Source organism: Pristiophorus japonicus, chromosome 11, assembly GCF_044704955.1.
Source record: "Pristiophorus japonicus isolate sPriJap1 chromosome 11, sPriJap1.hap1, whole genome shotgun sequence".
Taxonomy (NCBI): domain Eukaryota; kingdom Metazoa; phylum Chordata; class Chondrichthyes; family Pristiophoridae; genus Pristiophorus; species Pristiophorus japonicus.
This window is the reverse complement of record NC_091987.1, coordinates 14,512,838-14,531,406: the sequence shown is the minus strand read 5'-3', so window position 1 is coordinate 14,531,406 and position 18,569 is coordinate 14,512,838. Positions and strand designations below refer to the sequence as shown.

General features: G+C 49.7%; 1 protein-coding gene across 2 annotated transcripts in view; it reads right to left on the bottom strand.

Moving 5' to 3' along the window:
* LOC139275971 (SAM domain-containing protein SAMSN-1-like) overlaps positions 1–18,569 on the bottom strand; it is an 87,907-nt gene that overhangs the window by 31,725 nt on the left and 37,613 nt on the right. For both annotated transcript variants that reach the window (XM_070893244.1, XM_070893245.1), the window contains exon 2: positions 6,819–6,899. In XM_070893244.1, the coding sequence (XP_070749345.1) occupies positions 6,819–6,899 (81 nt within the window). The remainder of the gene's footprint in view (positions 1–6,818; positions 6,900–18,569) is intronic.

The following is an 18,569-nucleotide window of genomic DNA, read 5'->3' as shown; positions in this document are numbered from 1 at the left end:
CCTTCGCCTCTGAGTCAGAAGATTGCGGGATCAGAATCCGAAGACCTGGGCTGACACTCCCAGTGAGGGAGTGCTGCACGGTCGGAGGTGCCGTCTTTCGAATGAGATGTTAAACCGAGGCCCCGTCTGCCTTCTCAGACGGACGTAAAAGATCCCATGGCCAGTATTTCGAAGAAGAGCAGGGGAGTTCTCCCCGGTGTCCTAGGGCCAATATTTATCGCTCGACCAGCATCACTAAACACATAGAAACATAGAAACATAAGTGCAGGAGTAGGCCATTCAGCTCTTCTAGCCTGCACCGCCATTCAATGAGTTCATGGCTGAACATGCAACTTCAGTACCCCATTCCTGCTTTCTCACCATACCCCTTGATTCCCCTAGTAGTAAGGACTTCATCTAACTCCTTTTTGAATATATTTAGTGAATTGGCCTCAACAACTTTCTGTGGTAGAGAATTCCACAGGTTCACCACTCTCTGGGTGAAGAAATTCCTCCTCATCTCGGTCCTAAATGGCTTCCCCCTTATCCTTAGACTGTGTCCCCTGGTTCTGGACTTACCCAACATTGGGAACATTCTTCCTGCATCTAACCTGTCTAACCCCGTCAGAATTTTAAACGTTTCTATGAGGTCCCCTCTCATTCTTCTGAACTCCAGTGAATACAAGCCCAGTTGATCCAGTCTTTCTTGATAGGTCAGTCCCGCCATCCCGGAAATCAGTCTGGTGAACCTTCGCTGCACTCCCTCAATAACAATAATGTCCTTCCTCAGGTTAGGAGAACAAAACTGTACACAATACTCCAGGTGTGGCCTCACCAAGGCCCTGTACAACTGTAGCAACACCTCCCTGCCCCTGTACTCAAATCCCCTCGCTATGAAGGCCAACATGCCTTTTGCTTTCTTAACCGCCTGCTGTACCTGCATGCCAACCTTCAATGACTGATGTACCATGACACCCAGGTCTCTTTGCACCTCCCCTTTTCCTAATCTGTCACCATTCAGATAATAGTCTGTCTCTCTGTTTTTACCACCAAAGTGGATAACCTCACATTTATCCACATTATACTTCATCTGCCATGCATTTGCCCACTCACCTAACCTACCCAAGTAGCTCTGCAGCCTCATAGCATCCTCCTCGCAGCTCACACTGCCACCCAACTTAGTGTCATCCGCAAATTTGGAGATACTACATTTAATCCCCTCGTCTAAATCATTAATGTACAGTGTAAACAGCTGGGGCCCCAGCACAGAACCTTGCAGTACCCCACTAGTCACTGCCTGCCATTCTGAAAAGTCCCCATTTACTCCTACTCTTTGCTTCCTGTCTGACAACCAGTTCTCAATCCATGTCAGCACACTACCCCCAATCCCATGTGCTTTAACTTTGCACATTAATCTCTTGTGTGGGTCCTTGTCGAAAGCCTTCTGAAAGTCCAAATATACCACATCAACTGGTTCTCCCTTGTCCACTCTACTGGAAACATCCTCAAAAAATTCCAGATTTGTCAAGCATGATTTCCCTTTCACAAATCCATGCTGACTTGGACCTATCATATCACCTCTTTCCAAATGCACTGCTATGACATCCTTAATAATTGATTCCATCATTTTACCCACTACCGATGTCAGGCTGACTGGTCTATAATTCCCTGTTTTCTCTCTCCCTCCTTTTTTAAAAAGTGGGGTTACACAGATGATCCGGCACTGTCACGTTGCTGGTTGTGGGATCTTGCTGTGTGCAAATTCGGCTGCCGCATTTCCGACAGTGACTACACGCCAAACAACGTATTTGATTGGCTGTAAAGCACTTTGGGACATCCTGAGGGGGTGAAAGGCGTTACAGAAATGCAGACCTCTCTTTTTTGAGTAGAACTCAGTGGAGACGACTGCAATTTGCCTCAGTATCTCTGGATCAGTGACTCAGTGGGGGTGCCTGCTCCTGAGCACTATCCACCTTGGCCTCGGCTGCGATCCCTTTCACAGCCAAATAGCCCAGAATTGGAGTCTCCAGGAATCGAAGATTAATGTCCAGGACATGGCTGTGAGCAAAACCCGGGAAAAATCATTCCAATAAACTGCGTTTCCTTCATTTTGTTTCAACACTTTTGTTTATTAGTGATAAAATATTGGCAGTGAGGAGTGGCTCTACTCATTGGAATTCAGAGGAATGAGAGGTGACCTTATCGAAACGTGTAAGATTATGAGGGGGCTTGGCAAGGTGGATGCAGAGAGGATGTTTCCACTGATGGGGGAGACTAGAACTAGAGGGCACGATCTTAGAATAAGGGGCCGCCCATTTAAAACAGATGAGGAGAAATTTCTTCTCTCAGAGGCTTGTAAATCTGTGGAGTTCGCTGCCTCAGAGAGCTGTGGAAGCTGGGACATTGAATACATTTAAGACAGAAATAGACAGTTTTTTAACCGATAAGGGAATAAGGGGTTTTGGGGAGCAGGCGGGGAAGTGGAGCTGAGTCCATGATCGGATCAGCCATGATCGTATTAAATGGCGGAGCAGGCTCGAGGGGCCGTATGGCCTACTCCTGCTCCTATTTTTTATGTTCTTATAAAAGGCCTTACAATTGGCAGTCTGGAATCATCCAATCGAGTAACGAAGAACCAGTTTGTTCTCCAATGGGCCGCGGGAAGGCAGGACACCGGGAGGATGGGCCTGTCCAGCGACCAATGGCGGGAGTGTGGGGGCGGGTCTGTCTGAGGCAGGAGGTCATGTGATGAAGCCTCCGGGAATACGTCCGATCAGAGTTGCCCTCACTGGGTAGGCTTTAGGGTGAAATGTTAAACCGAGGTCACGTCTACCCCCTCAGGTTGACATATCATAGAATCAGAGAATGGTTACAGCACATGGGTACTAAAGTTGCATGTTCAGCCATGAACTCATTGAATGGCGGTGCAGGCTCGAAGGGCCGAATGGCCGACTCCTGCACCTATTTTCTATGTTTCTATGTTTCTATGTTTCAGACCGAGGCCACTCGGCCCCTCGAGCACTTCAGCCAGTCCTACTCCCCCGCCCTTTCCCCATAGGCCTGCAACTTCTTTTCCTTCAGGTACTTATCCAATTCCCTTCTGAAAGCCACGATTGAGTCTGCCTCCACCACCCTCTCAGGCCGTGCATTCCAGACCCTAACCACTCGCTGCGTAAAAATGTTTTCCCTCATGTCGCCTTTGGTTCTTCGGTCAATCACCTTAAATCTGTGTCCTCTGGTTCTCGACCCTTCCACCAATGGGAACAGTTTCTCTCTGTCTGCTCTGTCCAGACCCCTCATGATTTTGAACACCTCGATCAAATCTCCTCTCAACCTTCTCTGCTCCTAGGAGAACAACCCCAGCTTCTATCCACGTAACTGAAGTCCCTCATCCCTGGAACAATTCTATAAATCTTTCCTGCACCATGTCTAAGGCCTTCACATCCTTCCTAAAGTGTGGTGCCCAGAATTGGACACAATACTCCAGTTGAAGCCAAACTGGTGTTTTATACAGAGTCATCATAACTTCCACACTTTTGTACTCTATACCTCCATTTATCAAGCCCCGGATACTGTAAGCCTTTTTAACCACTTTCTCAATCTGCCCTGTCACCTTCAACAATTTATGCACACATACCCCCAGGTCTCTCTGTTCATGCATCCCCTTTAGGATTGTAGAAGGTACATAAAAGAGCAGGAGAGTTAACATAAGAACATAAGAACACAATAAGAACATAAGAAATAGGAGCAGGAGTAGGCCACCTGGCCCCTCGAGCCTGCTCCGCCATTCAATAAGATCATGGCTGGCCTGATCATGGACTCAGCTCCACTTCCCTGCCCACTCCCCATAACCCTTTACTCCCTTATCACTCAAAAATCTGTCTATCCCCGCCTTAAATATATTCAATGACCCAGCCTCTACAGCTCTCTGGGGCAGAGAATTCCATAGATTTACAACCCTCAGAGAAGAAATTGCTCATCAATTCCGTTTCAAATGGGTGACCCCTTATTCTGAAACTATGTCCCCTAGTTCTAGATTCCCCCACGAGGGGAAACATCTTCTCTGCATCACCCTTGTCAAGCCCCCTCAAAATCTTATACATTTCAATAAGATCACCTCTCAGTCTTCTAAACTCCAATGAGTATCGACCCAACCTGCTCAACCTTTCTTCCTAAGACAACCCCTTCATCTCAGGAATCAACCTAATGAACCGCCAATGCAATAAGGAGACTAAAACTGTACGCAGTACTCCAGGTGTGGCCTCACCAATACCCTGTACAGTTGTAGCAGGACTTCTCTGCTTTTATACTCTATTCCATTTGCCTTCCTGATTACTTGCTGTACCTGCATAATAACTGTTTGTGTTCCGTGTACAAGGACCCCCAGATCCCTCTATACCGCAGCATTTTGTAATCTCTCCCCATTTAAATAATAATTCAATAGAAACTTTCAAAGGGGAATTGAATAAATACTTGAAAAGGAAAAGAAATGATGGGATGTGGGGAAAGGGCAGGGAGAGGGACTAATGGGATCGCTCTTTCAAAGCCAGCACAAGCTGTAAGATTCTGTGCTATTTTCCCTCCGTCCTCTCAGTTTCACTGCACTGTGCAGCTCTCCTGGTTGACAAGCCAGACACCCAACACCAGCCCGATGCTTTGAACAGCAGCAATGAGGAGGGGCCCTCATACACACACTCACACACACACACATACACACACACTCACACTCACACACACACTCACAATCACACACACTCACACTCACACACACACTCACAATCACACACACTCACATACTCTCACACACACACATACTCACACACACACACATTCACACACACACACACACCCACACACACACACACTCACACTCACTCACACACACTCACACACACACACCCACAGACACACACACACACACATACGCACACCCTCACTCACACATACACACACCCTCACTCACACACACACTCACACGCACACTCACACACAAACTCAGACCCACACACACACACACTCACACACACTCTCACACACACACATACACACAAACTCACACACACACACTCACACATTCACACACACACACTCACACACACATACACACACACACACACACACACACACTCATACACACTCACACACACAGACACACACCCTCACTCACACACACACTCACATGCACACTCACAAGCACACTCACACACACACTCATACACACACACTCACACACACACAGACACACACACACACTCACACACACATACGCACACCTTCACTCACACACACACTCACACACGCACGCACATGCACACACAGACATACACGCTCACTCACACACATACACGCACACACACAACCCCTCACACACACACGCTCACACACACACACCCTCACACACACATATCATCATCATCATAGGCAGTCCCTCGGAATCGAGGAAGACTTGCTTCCACCCTTGAAGTGAGTTCTTTGGTGGCTGAACAGTCCGATACGAGAGCCACAGTCTCTGTCACAGGTGGGACAGATAGTCGTTGAGGGAAGGGGTGGGTTGGACTGGTTTGCCGCACGCTCCTTCCGCTACCTGCGCTTGGTTTCTGCATGCTCTCGGCGATGAGACTCGAGGTGCTCAGCGCCTTCCCGGATGCACTTTCTCCACTTAGGGCGGTCTTTGGCCAGGGACTCCCAGGTGTCAGTGGGGATGTCGCACTTTATCAGGGAGGCTTTGAGGATGTCCTTGTAACGTTTTCGCTGCCCACCTTTGGCTCGTTTGCCGTGAAGGAGCTCCGCGTAGAGCACTTGTTTTGGGAGCCTCATGTCAGGCATGCGAACTATGTGGCCCGCCCTGCGGCCCTGGACACCATAGACCACTTCCCTTATCTCGGGAACCTCCTAACAACAAGAGCAGGCATCGACGACGAGATCCAACACCGCCTCCAGTGCGCCAGTGCAGCCTTCGGCCGCCTGAGGAAAAGAGTGTTTGAAGACCAGGCCCTCAAAACTGTCACCAAGCTCATGGTCTACAGGGCAGTAGTAATACCCGCCCTCCTGTATGGCTCAGAGACATGGACCATGTACAACAGACACCTCAAGTCGCTGGAGAAATATCGCCAACAATGTTTCCGCAAGATCCTACAAATCCCCTGGGAGGACAGACACGCCAACATCAGCGTCCTCGACCAAGCCAACATCCCCAGCATTGAAGCACTGACCACACACACACACAAAAACGCACACACACACAACAGACACACACAGTCACACTCACACACACAACAGACACACACAGTCACACTCACACACACACACACTCACACACACACACTCACACAAAGTCCCACACACACACTCACACATACAGACATGCTCACACAGACACACACAGAGACACACACACACACACACACTGACACACAACAGAGAAAGCGAGTGTAACTTGGAGGGAGACAAGTGTACAGAGATGCGGTGGAGAGGCGTACACACAGGGAGGTAGGGAGAGTGAAAGATGTACAGAAACAGCGAGGCAGGGAGCTTGAAAGTCACACACAGAGACAGGAGAGACAGACAGCGACAGGAGGAGCAAGCGATACAAGGCGCGTAAGAGACACACACAAACAAATTAATGCAGAGATTGAGAGACACAGATAGAGAGATAGGGAGAGAGAGGCAGAGACACACAGACACACAGACAGGGAGCACGAGAGAGATGCAGCGTGCTATATTTGAAGGGTAAGTCAGCTTGTGAAGCAGAAAGACATGGTGCCCTCCAGTCTGAAGTAGTGCAGGGAGCTGGGTCTACTTGCACTCTGTGACCTTGATCGGTTAGCGAGGACACGTACACTGTTCTCAGCTTTCTCCTCCGGCTTTGGCGAGTGTGCATGGTGTCTGAATCGGTCGAAGTTCCCGAAACTGCTGGTGCGCTGTGATAAAGACAAGGGAAACAACACTGATTAGGCACACAACTCTGTCTTTCTTTCTTTCTTTCCTTCCTTCCCAAGCAGCGATCGTCTGTTATTTGAAGGCCTCATAATTGAGTTCATCTTTCGGATGAGATGTTAAACCGAGGCCCTGTCTGCCCCCTCAGGCGGATGTAAAAGATCCCAGGGCACTATTTTGAAGAAAAGCAGGGGAGTTCTCCCCGGTGTCCGGGGGCCAATATTTATCTCTCAATTAACGTCACTAAAACAGATTATCTGGTCATTATCACACTGCTGTGTGTGGGAGCTTGCTGTGCGCAAATTAGCTGCCACGTTGCCCACATTACAACAGTCACTACACTTCGAAAGTACTTCATTGGCTGAAAAGCACTTTGGGACATCCGGTGGTCATGAAAGGCGCTATATAAATGCAAGTATTTCTTTTTTTTTTCTTCTTGATCCCCTTATCAACCAATATCGGTACATTCGGCTGTAGCTGACCAGGGATAGCACTCGGAACCCTGAGCGCTTTCCCAGCCCTAGTTACAGAGGCCAAATCCAGGGACATGGCATCTCAGTAAACTCAGCATGTGAGGAATTGAACAGGCCCCTGTCTGCGGTAACTCAGCTCCCTCCTCATTGATCCAAACACAAGAGGCTTTCCATTCAGCTTACTGTCTCCGAATTGGTTTCATTCATTCCAGGCCACGCCACCGCAACATCTGCTGGTAGTAATTAATCTGTGAAAAACAATCTCTTTTCTCATGGTCATCAAGCTGAGGGATGTTAGTGCTAGAGAATGGAACACCCTGTGACAGCATCCAACAGCACGGGGTTAGATACAGAGTAAAGCTCCCTCTACACTGTCCCATCAACACTCCCAGGGCAGGTACAGCATGGGTTAGATACAGAGTAAAGCTCCCTCTACACTGTCCATCAAACACGCTCAGGGTAGGTACAGCACGGGTTAGATACAGAGCAATGCTCCCTCTACACTGTCCCATCAAACACTCCCAGGGCAGGTACAGCACGGGGTTAGATACAGAGCAATGCTCCCTCTACACTGTCCCATCAAACACTCCCAGGACAGGTACAGCACGGGGTTAGATACAGAGCAATGCTCCCTCTACACTGTCCCATCAAACACTCCCAGGGCAGGTACAGCACGGGGTTAGATACAGAGCAATGCTCCCTCTACACTGTCCCATCAAACACTCCCAGGACAGGTACAGCATGGGTTAGATACAGAGCAATGCTCCCTCTACACTGTCCCATCAAACACTCCCAGGGCAGGTACAGCACGGGGTTAGATACAGAGTAAAGCTCCCTCTACACTGCCCCATCAAACACTCCCAGGGCAGGTACAGCACGGGGTTAGATACAGAGCAATGCTCCCTCTACACTGTCCCATCAAACACTCCCAGGACAGGTACAGCACGGGGTTAGATACAGAGTAAAGCTCCCTCTACACTGTCCCATCAAACACTCCCAGGGCAGGTACAGCACGGGGTTAGATACAGAGCAATGCTCCCTCTACACTGTCCCATCAAACACTCCCAGGGCAGGTACAGCACGGGTTAGATACAGAGTATCCATCACCTCCACGTTCCCCTCCCAGTCACACACCATCCTGACTTGGAAATATATCGGCCGTTCCTTCATCGTCGCTGGGTCACAATCCTGGAACTCCCTCCCTTCACCACACGGACTGCAGCGGTTCAAGAAGGGGGCTCACCACCACCTTCTCAAGGGGCAGTTAGGGGAAGGGCAATAAATGCCAGCCTCGCCAGTGATGCCCACATCCCAGGGATGAATAGAAATCATAATCACTTCTAACAGTTGCAAAAATGTTCTGAAAATGTTAACATTAATGAGCCACGGGGAACGAAATATACCAAATTCACATTTCCACTCCCCAACTTTGCAATCTCCCTTTAAACAAAATGTCTTGCACATCCCCCAGATAAGGTATGGCATATTTCTGTACCATGAACAAGTTACTCCCGGAGATCGGTCCACAATGCTAGATGTCTTATCACTGGCAAACAAGGTGCGACTTGATTAATTATCTTCAGGATTTTAATTAGTTTTGAGTTTCGATTTCTCAGTTTGCACTTTACTGATTCCCTATTGTCTGGATACGTTTGGACCAAAGCTCTGTTTTGAGAAGACAATTCACAGGGTATTGTGGTGTTCAACATGGTATTTGTACTTACATCACAGATAGGGTTTCTTTTATTATTCATTCTCGGGGTGTGAGCGTCGCTGGCAAGGCCAGCATTTATTGCCCGTTCCTAATTGACCCTGAGAAGGTGGTGGTGAGCCACTTTCTTGAACCGCTGCAGTCTGTGATACTTCTTTGCAGCGGTTTGGTAAAACGGATTGTGTCGCTAGACCATTTCAGAGGGCAGTTAAGAATCAACCACATTGCTGTGGGTCTGGAGTCACATACAACCCAGACCAGGTAAGGGCGGCAGATTTCCTTCCCTGAAGGACACAAGTGAACCAGGTGGTTTTTACGCCAATCCGGTAGTTTCATGGTCATCATTACTGATACTAGTTTTTTAATTCCAGATTTATTTAATTAACTGAATTTAAATTCCCCAGCTGCCATGGTGGGATTTGAACTCACATATCTGGATCATTTATCCAGGTCTGGATTACTAGAATCATCGAATCATAAAATGGTTACAGCACAGGAGGAGGCTATTCGACCCGTTGAGCCCGTGCCGGCTCTCTGCAAGAGCACTTCAGCCAGTCCCACTCCCCCGCCCTTTCCCCGTAGCCCTGCAAATCTTTTTCCTAGTCCAGTAACATAACCACAACACCTCCCTGAACATTTTTCCCAATCCCTCATCTGTGTCTGTGAGCCCCACGCTGCTTTCAGTCGGTTATAGCTGTTGCATCAGCACATGCTGTTGACAACGAGATGTCTATGTGATGATAAGTATTTGAATGAGGTGTGCAATGATTCAGTAGAGTGCCAGCCTTGTCTCAGTTGAGAGCGCTCTCTTGCCTCTGAGTCATAAGTTCATGGGCTCAAGTCCCACACCAGAGATTTGAGTGCAAAATCTAGGCTGACACACCTAGTGCAGTACTGAGGGAGCGCTGCACTGTTGGAGGTGCTGACTTTCGGATGAGACGTTAAACCGTGGACCATCTACTCTCACAGGAAGACCTAAAACTTCCCCCCGGACTATTTTACTCAGTCCTTTGTCCTTCTAGGTGGTGGAGGTCGCGGGTTTGGGAGGTGCTGTTGAACATTTATTGCCACCAAAAGAGGTGAACCCTTCGGATGGATACATGTCACTCGGATTGGCCTATCGTATGGAAAGAGTTTTACGTGAAATTAGGATTTAGTGAGCAATACTTAGCATATCCCTTGGAAGTTTCTCTGCGTTAGATTCTTTTACACAAGCTTAGTGTTCCACCTTTAAGAATGAATGATTTTCCCATGAATACGCCATCATTTCTAAAGAAACAACCTTAGTTTGCAGACACAAGAAAGTAGGAAATGAAAAAAAAGGCCATTCAGCCCATCACCCAGGCTCCTCTGATTATCACTGCAAGTTCCGGTCCATGTTTTGCACAAAATGGTGGTTTTTACACACCCAGGGCAGGTACAGCACGGGATTAAATACAGAGTCAAGCTCCCTCTACACTGCCCCATTAAACACTCCCAGGGCAGGTACAGGATGGGATTAGATACAGAGTAAAGTTCCCTCTACACTGTCCCATCAAACACTCCTAGGGCAGATACAGCATGGGTTAGATATAGAGTAAAGCCCCCTCTACACTGTCCCATCAAACACTCCCAGGGCAGGTACAGCACGGGGTGAGATACAGAGTAATGCCCCCTCTACACTGTCCCATCAAATACTCCCAGGGCAGGTACAGCACGGGTTAGATACAGAGCAAAGCCCCCTCCACATTGTCTCAGCAAACACTCCCAGGTCAGGTACAGCATGGGGTTAGATACAGAGTAAAGCTCCCTCTACACTGTCCCATCAAACAATCCCAGGCCATGTACAGCATGGGGTTAGATACAGAGTAAAGCTCCCTCTACACTGTCCAATCAAACACTGCCAGGGCAGGTACAGCATGGGTTAGATACAGAGTAAAGCTCCCTCTACACTGTCCATCAAACACTCCCAGGGCAGGTACAGCACGGGTTAGATACAGAGTAAAGCTCCATCGACACTGTCCCATCAAACACTCCCAGGGCAGGTACAGCATGGGGTTAGATACAGAGTAAAGCTCCCTCGACACTGTCCATCAAACACTCCCAGGTCAGGTACAGCACAGGTTAGATACAGAGTAAAGCTCCCTCCACACTGTCCCATCAAACACTCCCAAGGCAGGTACAGCACGGGGTTAGAGACAGAGTAAAGCTCCCTCTACACTGTCCCATCAAACACTCCCAGGGCAGGTACAGCACGGGTTAGATACAGAGTAAAGATCCCTCTACACTGTCCCATCAAACACTCCCAGGGCAGGTACAGCACGGGGTTAGATACAGAGTAAAGCTCCCTCTACACTGTCCCATCAAACACTCCCAGGGCAGGTACAGCACGGGTTAGATACAGAGTAAATAAAGCCCCCCCCCCTACACTGTCCCATCAAATACTCCCAGGGCAGGTACAGCACGGGGTTACATACAGAGTAAAGCTCCCTCTACACTGTCCCATCAAACACTCCCAGGGTCGGTACAGCACGGGTTAGATATAGAGTAAATCTCCCTCTACACTGTCCCAACAAACACTCCAAGGGCAGGTACAGCACAGGTTAGATAAAGAGTAAAGCTCCCTCTACACTGTCCCATCAAACACTCCCATACCACGTACAGCACAGGGTTAGATACAGAGTAAAGCTCCCTTTACACTGTCCCATCAAACACTCCCAGGGCAGTTACAGCACGGGTTAGATACAGAGTAAAGCTCCCTCTACACTGTCCCATCAAACACTCCCAGGGCACGTACAGCACAGGGTTAGATACAGAGTAAAGCTCCCTCCACACTGTCCCATCAAACACTCTCAGGCCAGGTACAGCACGGGGTTAGATATAGAGTAAAGCTCCCTCTACACTGTCCCATCTAACACTCTCAGGGCAGGTACAGCACGGGGTTAGATATAGAGTAAAGCTCCCTCTACACTGTCCCATCAAACACTCCCAGGGCAGGTACAGTATGGGGTTAGATACAGAGTAAAGCTCCCTCTACACTGTCCATCAAACACTCCCAGGGCAGGTACAGCACGGGGTTAGATACAGAGCAATGCTCCCTCGACACTGTCCCATCAAACACTCCCAGGGCAGGTACAGCACGGGGTTAGATACAGAGTAAAGCTCCCTCTACACTGTCCCATCAAACACTCCCAGGGCAGGTACAGCACGGGGTTAGATACAGAGTAAAGCTCCCTCTACACTGCCCCATCAAAGACTTCCAGGACAGGTACAGCACGGGGATAGATACAGAGTAAAGCTCCCTCTACACTGTCCCATCAAACACTCCCAGGGCAGGTACAGGGGGTTAGATATAGAGTAAAGCTCCCCCTACACTGTCCCATCAAACACTCCCAGGGCAGGTACAGCACGGGGTTAGATACAGAGTAAAGCTCCCTCTACACTGTCCCATCAAACACTCCCAGGGCAGGTACAGCACGGGGTTAGATACAGAGTAAAGCTCCCTCTACACTGCCCCATCAAAGACTTCCAGGACAGGTACAGCACGGGGATAGATACAGAGTAAAGCTGCCTCTACACTGTCCCATCAAACACTCCCAGGGCAGGTACAGGGGGTTAGATATAGAGTAAAGCTCCCCCTACACTGTCCCATCAAACACTCCCAGGGCAGGTACAGCACGGGGTTAGATACAGAGTAAAGCTCCCTCTACACTGTCCCATCAAACACTCCCAGGGCAGGTACAGCACGGGGTTAGATACAGAGTAAAGCTCCCTCTACACTGCCCCATCAAAGACTTCCAGGACAGGTACAGCACGGGGATAGATACAGAGTAAAGCTGCCTCTACACTGTCCCATCAAACACTCCCAGGGCAGGTACAGGGGGTTAGATATAGAGTAAAGCTCCCCCTACACTGTCCCATCAAACACTCCCAGGGCAGGTACAGCACGGGGTTAGATACAGAGTAAAGCTCCCTCTACACTGTCCCATCAAACACTCCCAGGGCAGGTACAGCACGGGTTAGATACAGAGTAAATAAAGCCCCCTCTGCAATGGCCCATCAAATACTCCCAGGGCTGGTCCAGCACGGGTTAGATACAGAGTAAAGCTCCCTCTACACTGTCCCATCAAACACTCCCAGGGCAGGTACAGCACGGGGTTAGATACAGAGTAAAGCTCCCTCTACACTGCCCCATCAAAGACTTCCAGGACAGGTACAGCACGGGGATAGATACAGAGTAAAGCTGCCTCTACACTGTCCCATCAAACACTCCCAGGGCAGGTACAGGGGGTTAGATATAGAGTAAAGCTCCCCCTACACTGTCCCATCAAACACTCCCAGGGCAGGTACAGCACGGGGTTAGATACAGAGTAAAGCTCCCTCTACACTGTCCCATCAAACACTCCCAGGGCAGGTACAGCACGGGGTTAGATACAGAGTAAATCTCCCTCTACACTGTCCCATCAAACACTCCCAGGGCAGGTACAGCACGGGTTAGATACAGAGTAAATAAAGCCCCCCCCTACACTGTCCCATCAAATACTCCCAGGGCAGGTACAGCACGGGGTTACATACAGAGTAAAGCTCCCTCTACACTGTCCCATCAAACACTCCCAGGGTAGGTACAGCACGGGTTAGATATAGAGTAAATCTCCCTCTACACTGTCCCATCAAACACTCCCAGGGCACGTACAGCACAGGGTTAGATACAGAGTAAAGCTCGCTTTACACTGTCCCATCAAACACTCCCAGGGCAGTTACAGCACGGGTTAGATACAGAGTAAAGCTCCCTCTACACTGTCCCATCAAACACTCCCAGGGCACGTACAGCACGGGGTTAGATATAGAGTAAAGCTCCCTCTACACTGTCCCATCTAACACTCCCAGCGCAGGTACAGCATGAGGTTAGATACAGAGTAAAGCTCCCTCTACACTGTCCCATCAAACACTCTCAGGGCAGGTACAGCACGGGGTTAGATATAGAGTAAAGCTCCCTCTACACTGTCCCATCAAACACTCCCAGGGCAGGTACAGTATGGGGTTAGATACAGAGTAAAGCTCCCTCTACACTATCCATCAAACACTCCCAGGGCAGGTACAGCACGGGGTTAGATACAGAGCAATGCTCCCTCGACACTGTCCCATCAAACACTCCCAGGGCAGGTACAGCACGGGGTTAGATACAGAGTAAAGCTCCCTCTACACTGTCCCATCAAACACTCCCAGGGCAGGTACAGCACGGGGTTAGATACAGAGTAAAGCTCCCTCTACACTGCCCCATCAAAGACTTCCAGGACAGGTACAGCACGGGGATAGATACAGAGTAAAGCTCCCTCTACACTGTCCCATCAAACACTCCCAGGGCAGGTACAGGGGGTTAGATATAGAGTAAAGCTCCCCCTACACTGTCCCATCAAACACTCCCAGGGCAGGTACAGCACGGGGTTAGATACAGAGTAAAGCTCCCTCTACACTGTCCCATCAAACACTCCCAGGGCAGGTACAGCACGGGTTAGATACAGAGTAAATAAAGCCCCCTCTGCAATGTCCCATCAAATACTCCCAGGGCAGGTCCAGCACGGGTTAGATACAGAGTAAAGCTCCCTCTACACTGTCCCAACAAACACTCCCAGGACAGGTACAGGACGGGGTTAGATACAGAGAAAAGCTCCCTCCACACTGTCCCATCAAACACTCCCAGATCAGGTACAGCACAGGGTTAGATACAGAGTAAAGCTCCCTCTACACTGTCCCATCAAACATTCCCAGGGCAGGTACAGCACGGGGTTACATACAGAGTAAAGCTCCCTCTACACTGTCCCATCAAGCACTCCCAGGGTAGGTACAGCACGGGTTAGATACAGAGTAAAGCTCCCTCTACACTGTCCCATCAAACACTCCCAGGGCAGGTACAGCACGGGTTAGATACAGAGTAAAGCTCCCTCTACACTGTCCCATCAAACACTCCCAGGGTAGGTACAGCACGGGTTAGATACAGAGTAAAGCTCCCTCAACACTGTACCATCAAACACTCCCAGGGCAAGTACAGCACAGGTTAGATACAGAGTAAAGCTCCCTCTACACTGTCCCATCAAACACCCCCAGGGCAGGTACAGCAAGGGGTTAGATACAGAGTAAATCTCCCTCTAAACTGTCCCATCAAACACTCCCAGGGCAGGTACAGCACGGGTTAGATACAGAGTAATGCTCCCTCTACATTGTCCCATCAAACACTCCCAGGGCAGGTACTGTACGTGTTAGATACAGAGTAAAGCTCCCTCGACACTGTCCCATCAAACACTCCCAGGGCACGTACAGCACGGGTAAGATACAGAGTAAAGCTCCCTCTGCACTGTCCCATCAAACACTCCCACGGCAGGCACAGCACGGGGTTAGATACAGAGTAAACCTCCCGCTACACTGCCCCATCAAACACTCCCAGGGCAGACACAGCACGGGGTTAGATACAGAGTAAACCTCCCTCTACACTGTCCCATCAAACATTCCCAGGGCAGTTACAGCACGGCTTAGAAACAGAATAAAGCCCTCTCTACACTGTCCCATCAAACACTCCCAGGGCAGGTATAGCACGGGTTAGGTACAGAGTAAAGCCCCCTCTAAACTTTCCCATCAAACACTCCCAGGGCAGGTATATCACGGGTTAGGTACAGAGTAAAGCCACCTCTAAACTTTCCCATCAAACACTCCCAGGGCAGAGACAGCATGGGGTTAGAGACAGAGTAAAGCTCCCTCTACACTGTCCCATCAAACACTCCCAAGGCAGGTACAGCATGGGTTAGATACAGAGTAAAGATCCCTCTACACTGTCCCATCAAACACTCCCAGGGCAGGTACAGCACGGGGTTAGATACAGAGTAAATCTCCCTCTACACTGTCCCATCAAACACTCCCAGGGCAGGTACAGCACGGGTTAGATACAGAGTAAATAAAGCCCCCCCCTACACTGTCCCATCAAATACTCCCAGGGCAGGTACAGCACGGGGTTACATACAGAGTAAAGCTCCCTCTACACTGTCCCATCAAACACTCCCAGGGTAGGTACAGCACGGGTTAGATATAGAGTAAATCTCCCTCTACACTGTCCCATCAAACACTCCCAGGGCACGTACAGCACGGGTTAGATGCAGAGTAATGCCCCCTCTGCACTGTCCCATCAAACACTCCCATACCACGTACAGCACAGGGTTAGATACAGAGTAAAGCTCGCTTTACACTGTCCCATCAAACACTCCCAGGGCAGTTACAGCACGGGTTAGATACAGAGTAAAGCTCCCTCTACACGGTCCCATCAAACACTCCCAGGGCACGTACAGCACAGGGTTAGATACAGAGTAAAGCTCCCTCCACACTGTCCCATCAAACACTCTCAGGGCAGGTACAGCACGGGGTTAGATACAGAGCAATGCTCCCTCGACACTGTCCCATCAAACACTCCCAGGGCAGGTACAGCACGGGGTTAGATACAGAGTAAAGCTCCCTCTGCACTGTCCCATCAAACACTCCCAGGGCAGGTACAGCACGGGGTTAGATACAGAGTAAAGCTCCCTCTACACTGCCCCATCAAAGACTTCCAGGACAGGTACAGCACGGATATAGATACAGAGTAAAGCTCCCTCTACACTGTCCCATCAAACACTCCCAGGGCAGGTACAGGGGGTTAGATATAGAGTAAAGCTCCCCCTACACTGTCCCATCAAACACTCCCAGGGCAGGTACAGCACGGGGTTAGATACAGAGTAAAGCTCCCTCTACACTGTCCCATCAAACACTCCCAGGGCAGGTACAGCACGGGTTAGATACAGAGTAAATAAAGCCCCCTCTGCAATGTCCCATCAAATACTCCCAGGGCAGGTCCAGCACGGGTTAGATACAGAGTAAAGCTCCCTCTACACTGTCCCAACAAACACTCCCAGGACAGGTACAGGACGGGGTTAGATACAGAGAAAAGCTCCCTCCACACTGTCCCATCAAACACTCCCAGGGCAGGTACAGCACGGGTTAGATACAGAGTAAAGCTCCCTCTACACTGTCCCATCAAACACTCCCAGGGTAGGTACAGCACGGGTTAGATACAGAGTAAAGCTCCCTCTACACTGTCCCATCAAACACTCCCAGGGCAGGTACAGCACGGGTTAGATACAGAGTAAAGCTCCCTCTACACTGTCCCATCAAACACTCCCAGGGTAGGTACAGCACGGGTTAGATACAGAGTAAAGCTCCCTCAACACTGTACCATCAAACACTCCCAGGGCAAGTACAGCACAGGTTAGATACAGAGTAAAGCTCCCTCTACACTGTCCCATCAAACACCCCCAGGGCAGGTACAGCAAGGGGTTAGATACAGAGTAAATCTCCCTCTACACTGTCCCATCAAACACTCCCAGGGCAGGTACAGCACGGGTTAGATACAGAGTAATGCTCCCTCTACATTGTCCCATCAAACACTCCCAGGGCAGGTACTGTACGTGTTAGATACAGAGTAAAGCTCCCTCGACACTGTCCCATCAAACACTCCCAGGGCACGTACAGCACGGGTAAGATACAGAGTAAAGCTCCCTCTGCACTGTCCCATCAAACACTCCCACGGCAGGCACAGCACGGGGTTAGATACAGAGTAAACCTCCCGCTACACTGCCCCATCAAACACTCCCAGGGCAGACACAGCACGGGGTTAGATACAGAGTAAACCTCCCTCTACACTGTCCCATCAAACATTCCCAGGGCAGTTACAGCACGGGTTAGAAACAGAATAAAGCCCTCTCTACACTGTCCCATCAAACACTCCCAGGGCAGGTATAGCACGGGTTAGGTATAGAGTAAAGCCCCCTCTAAACTTTCCCATCAAACACTCCCAGGGCAGGTATATCACGGGTTAGGTACAGAGTAAAGCCACCTCTAAACTTTCCCATCAAACACTCCCAGGGCAGAGACAGCATGGGGTTAGATACAGAGTAAAGCTCCCTCTACACTGTCCCATCAAACACTCCCAAGGCAGGTATAGCACGGATTAGGTACAGAGTAAAGCCCCCTCTAAACTTTCCCATCAAACACTCCCAGGGCAGGGACAGCATGGGGTTAGATATAGAGTAAAGCTCCCTCTACACTGTCCCATCAAACACTCCCAGGGCAGGTACAGCACGGGTTAAATACAGAGGAAATCTCCCTCTACACTGTCCCATCAAACATTCTCAGGGCAGGTACAGCACGGGGTTAGATACAGAGTAAAGCTCCCTCTACACTGTCCCATCAAACACTCCCAGGGCAGGTACAGCACGGGTTAGATACAGAGTAAAGCTCTCTCCACACTGTCCCATCAAACACTCCCAAGGCAGGTACAGCACGGGGTTAGATACAGAGGAAAGCTCCCTCTACACTGTCCCATCAAACACTCCCAGGGCAGGTACAGCACGGGTTAGATACAGAGTAAAGCTCCCTATAAACTGTCCTATCAAAGACTCCCAGGGCAGGTA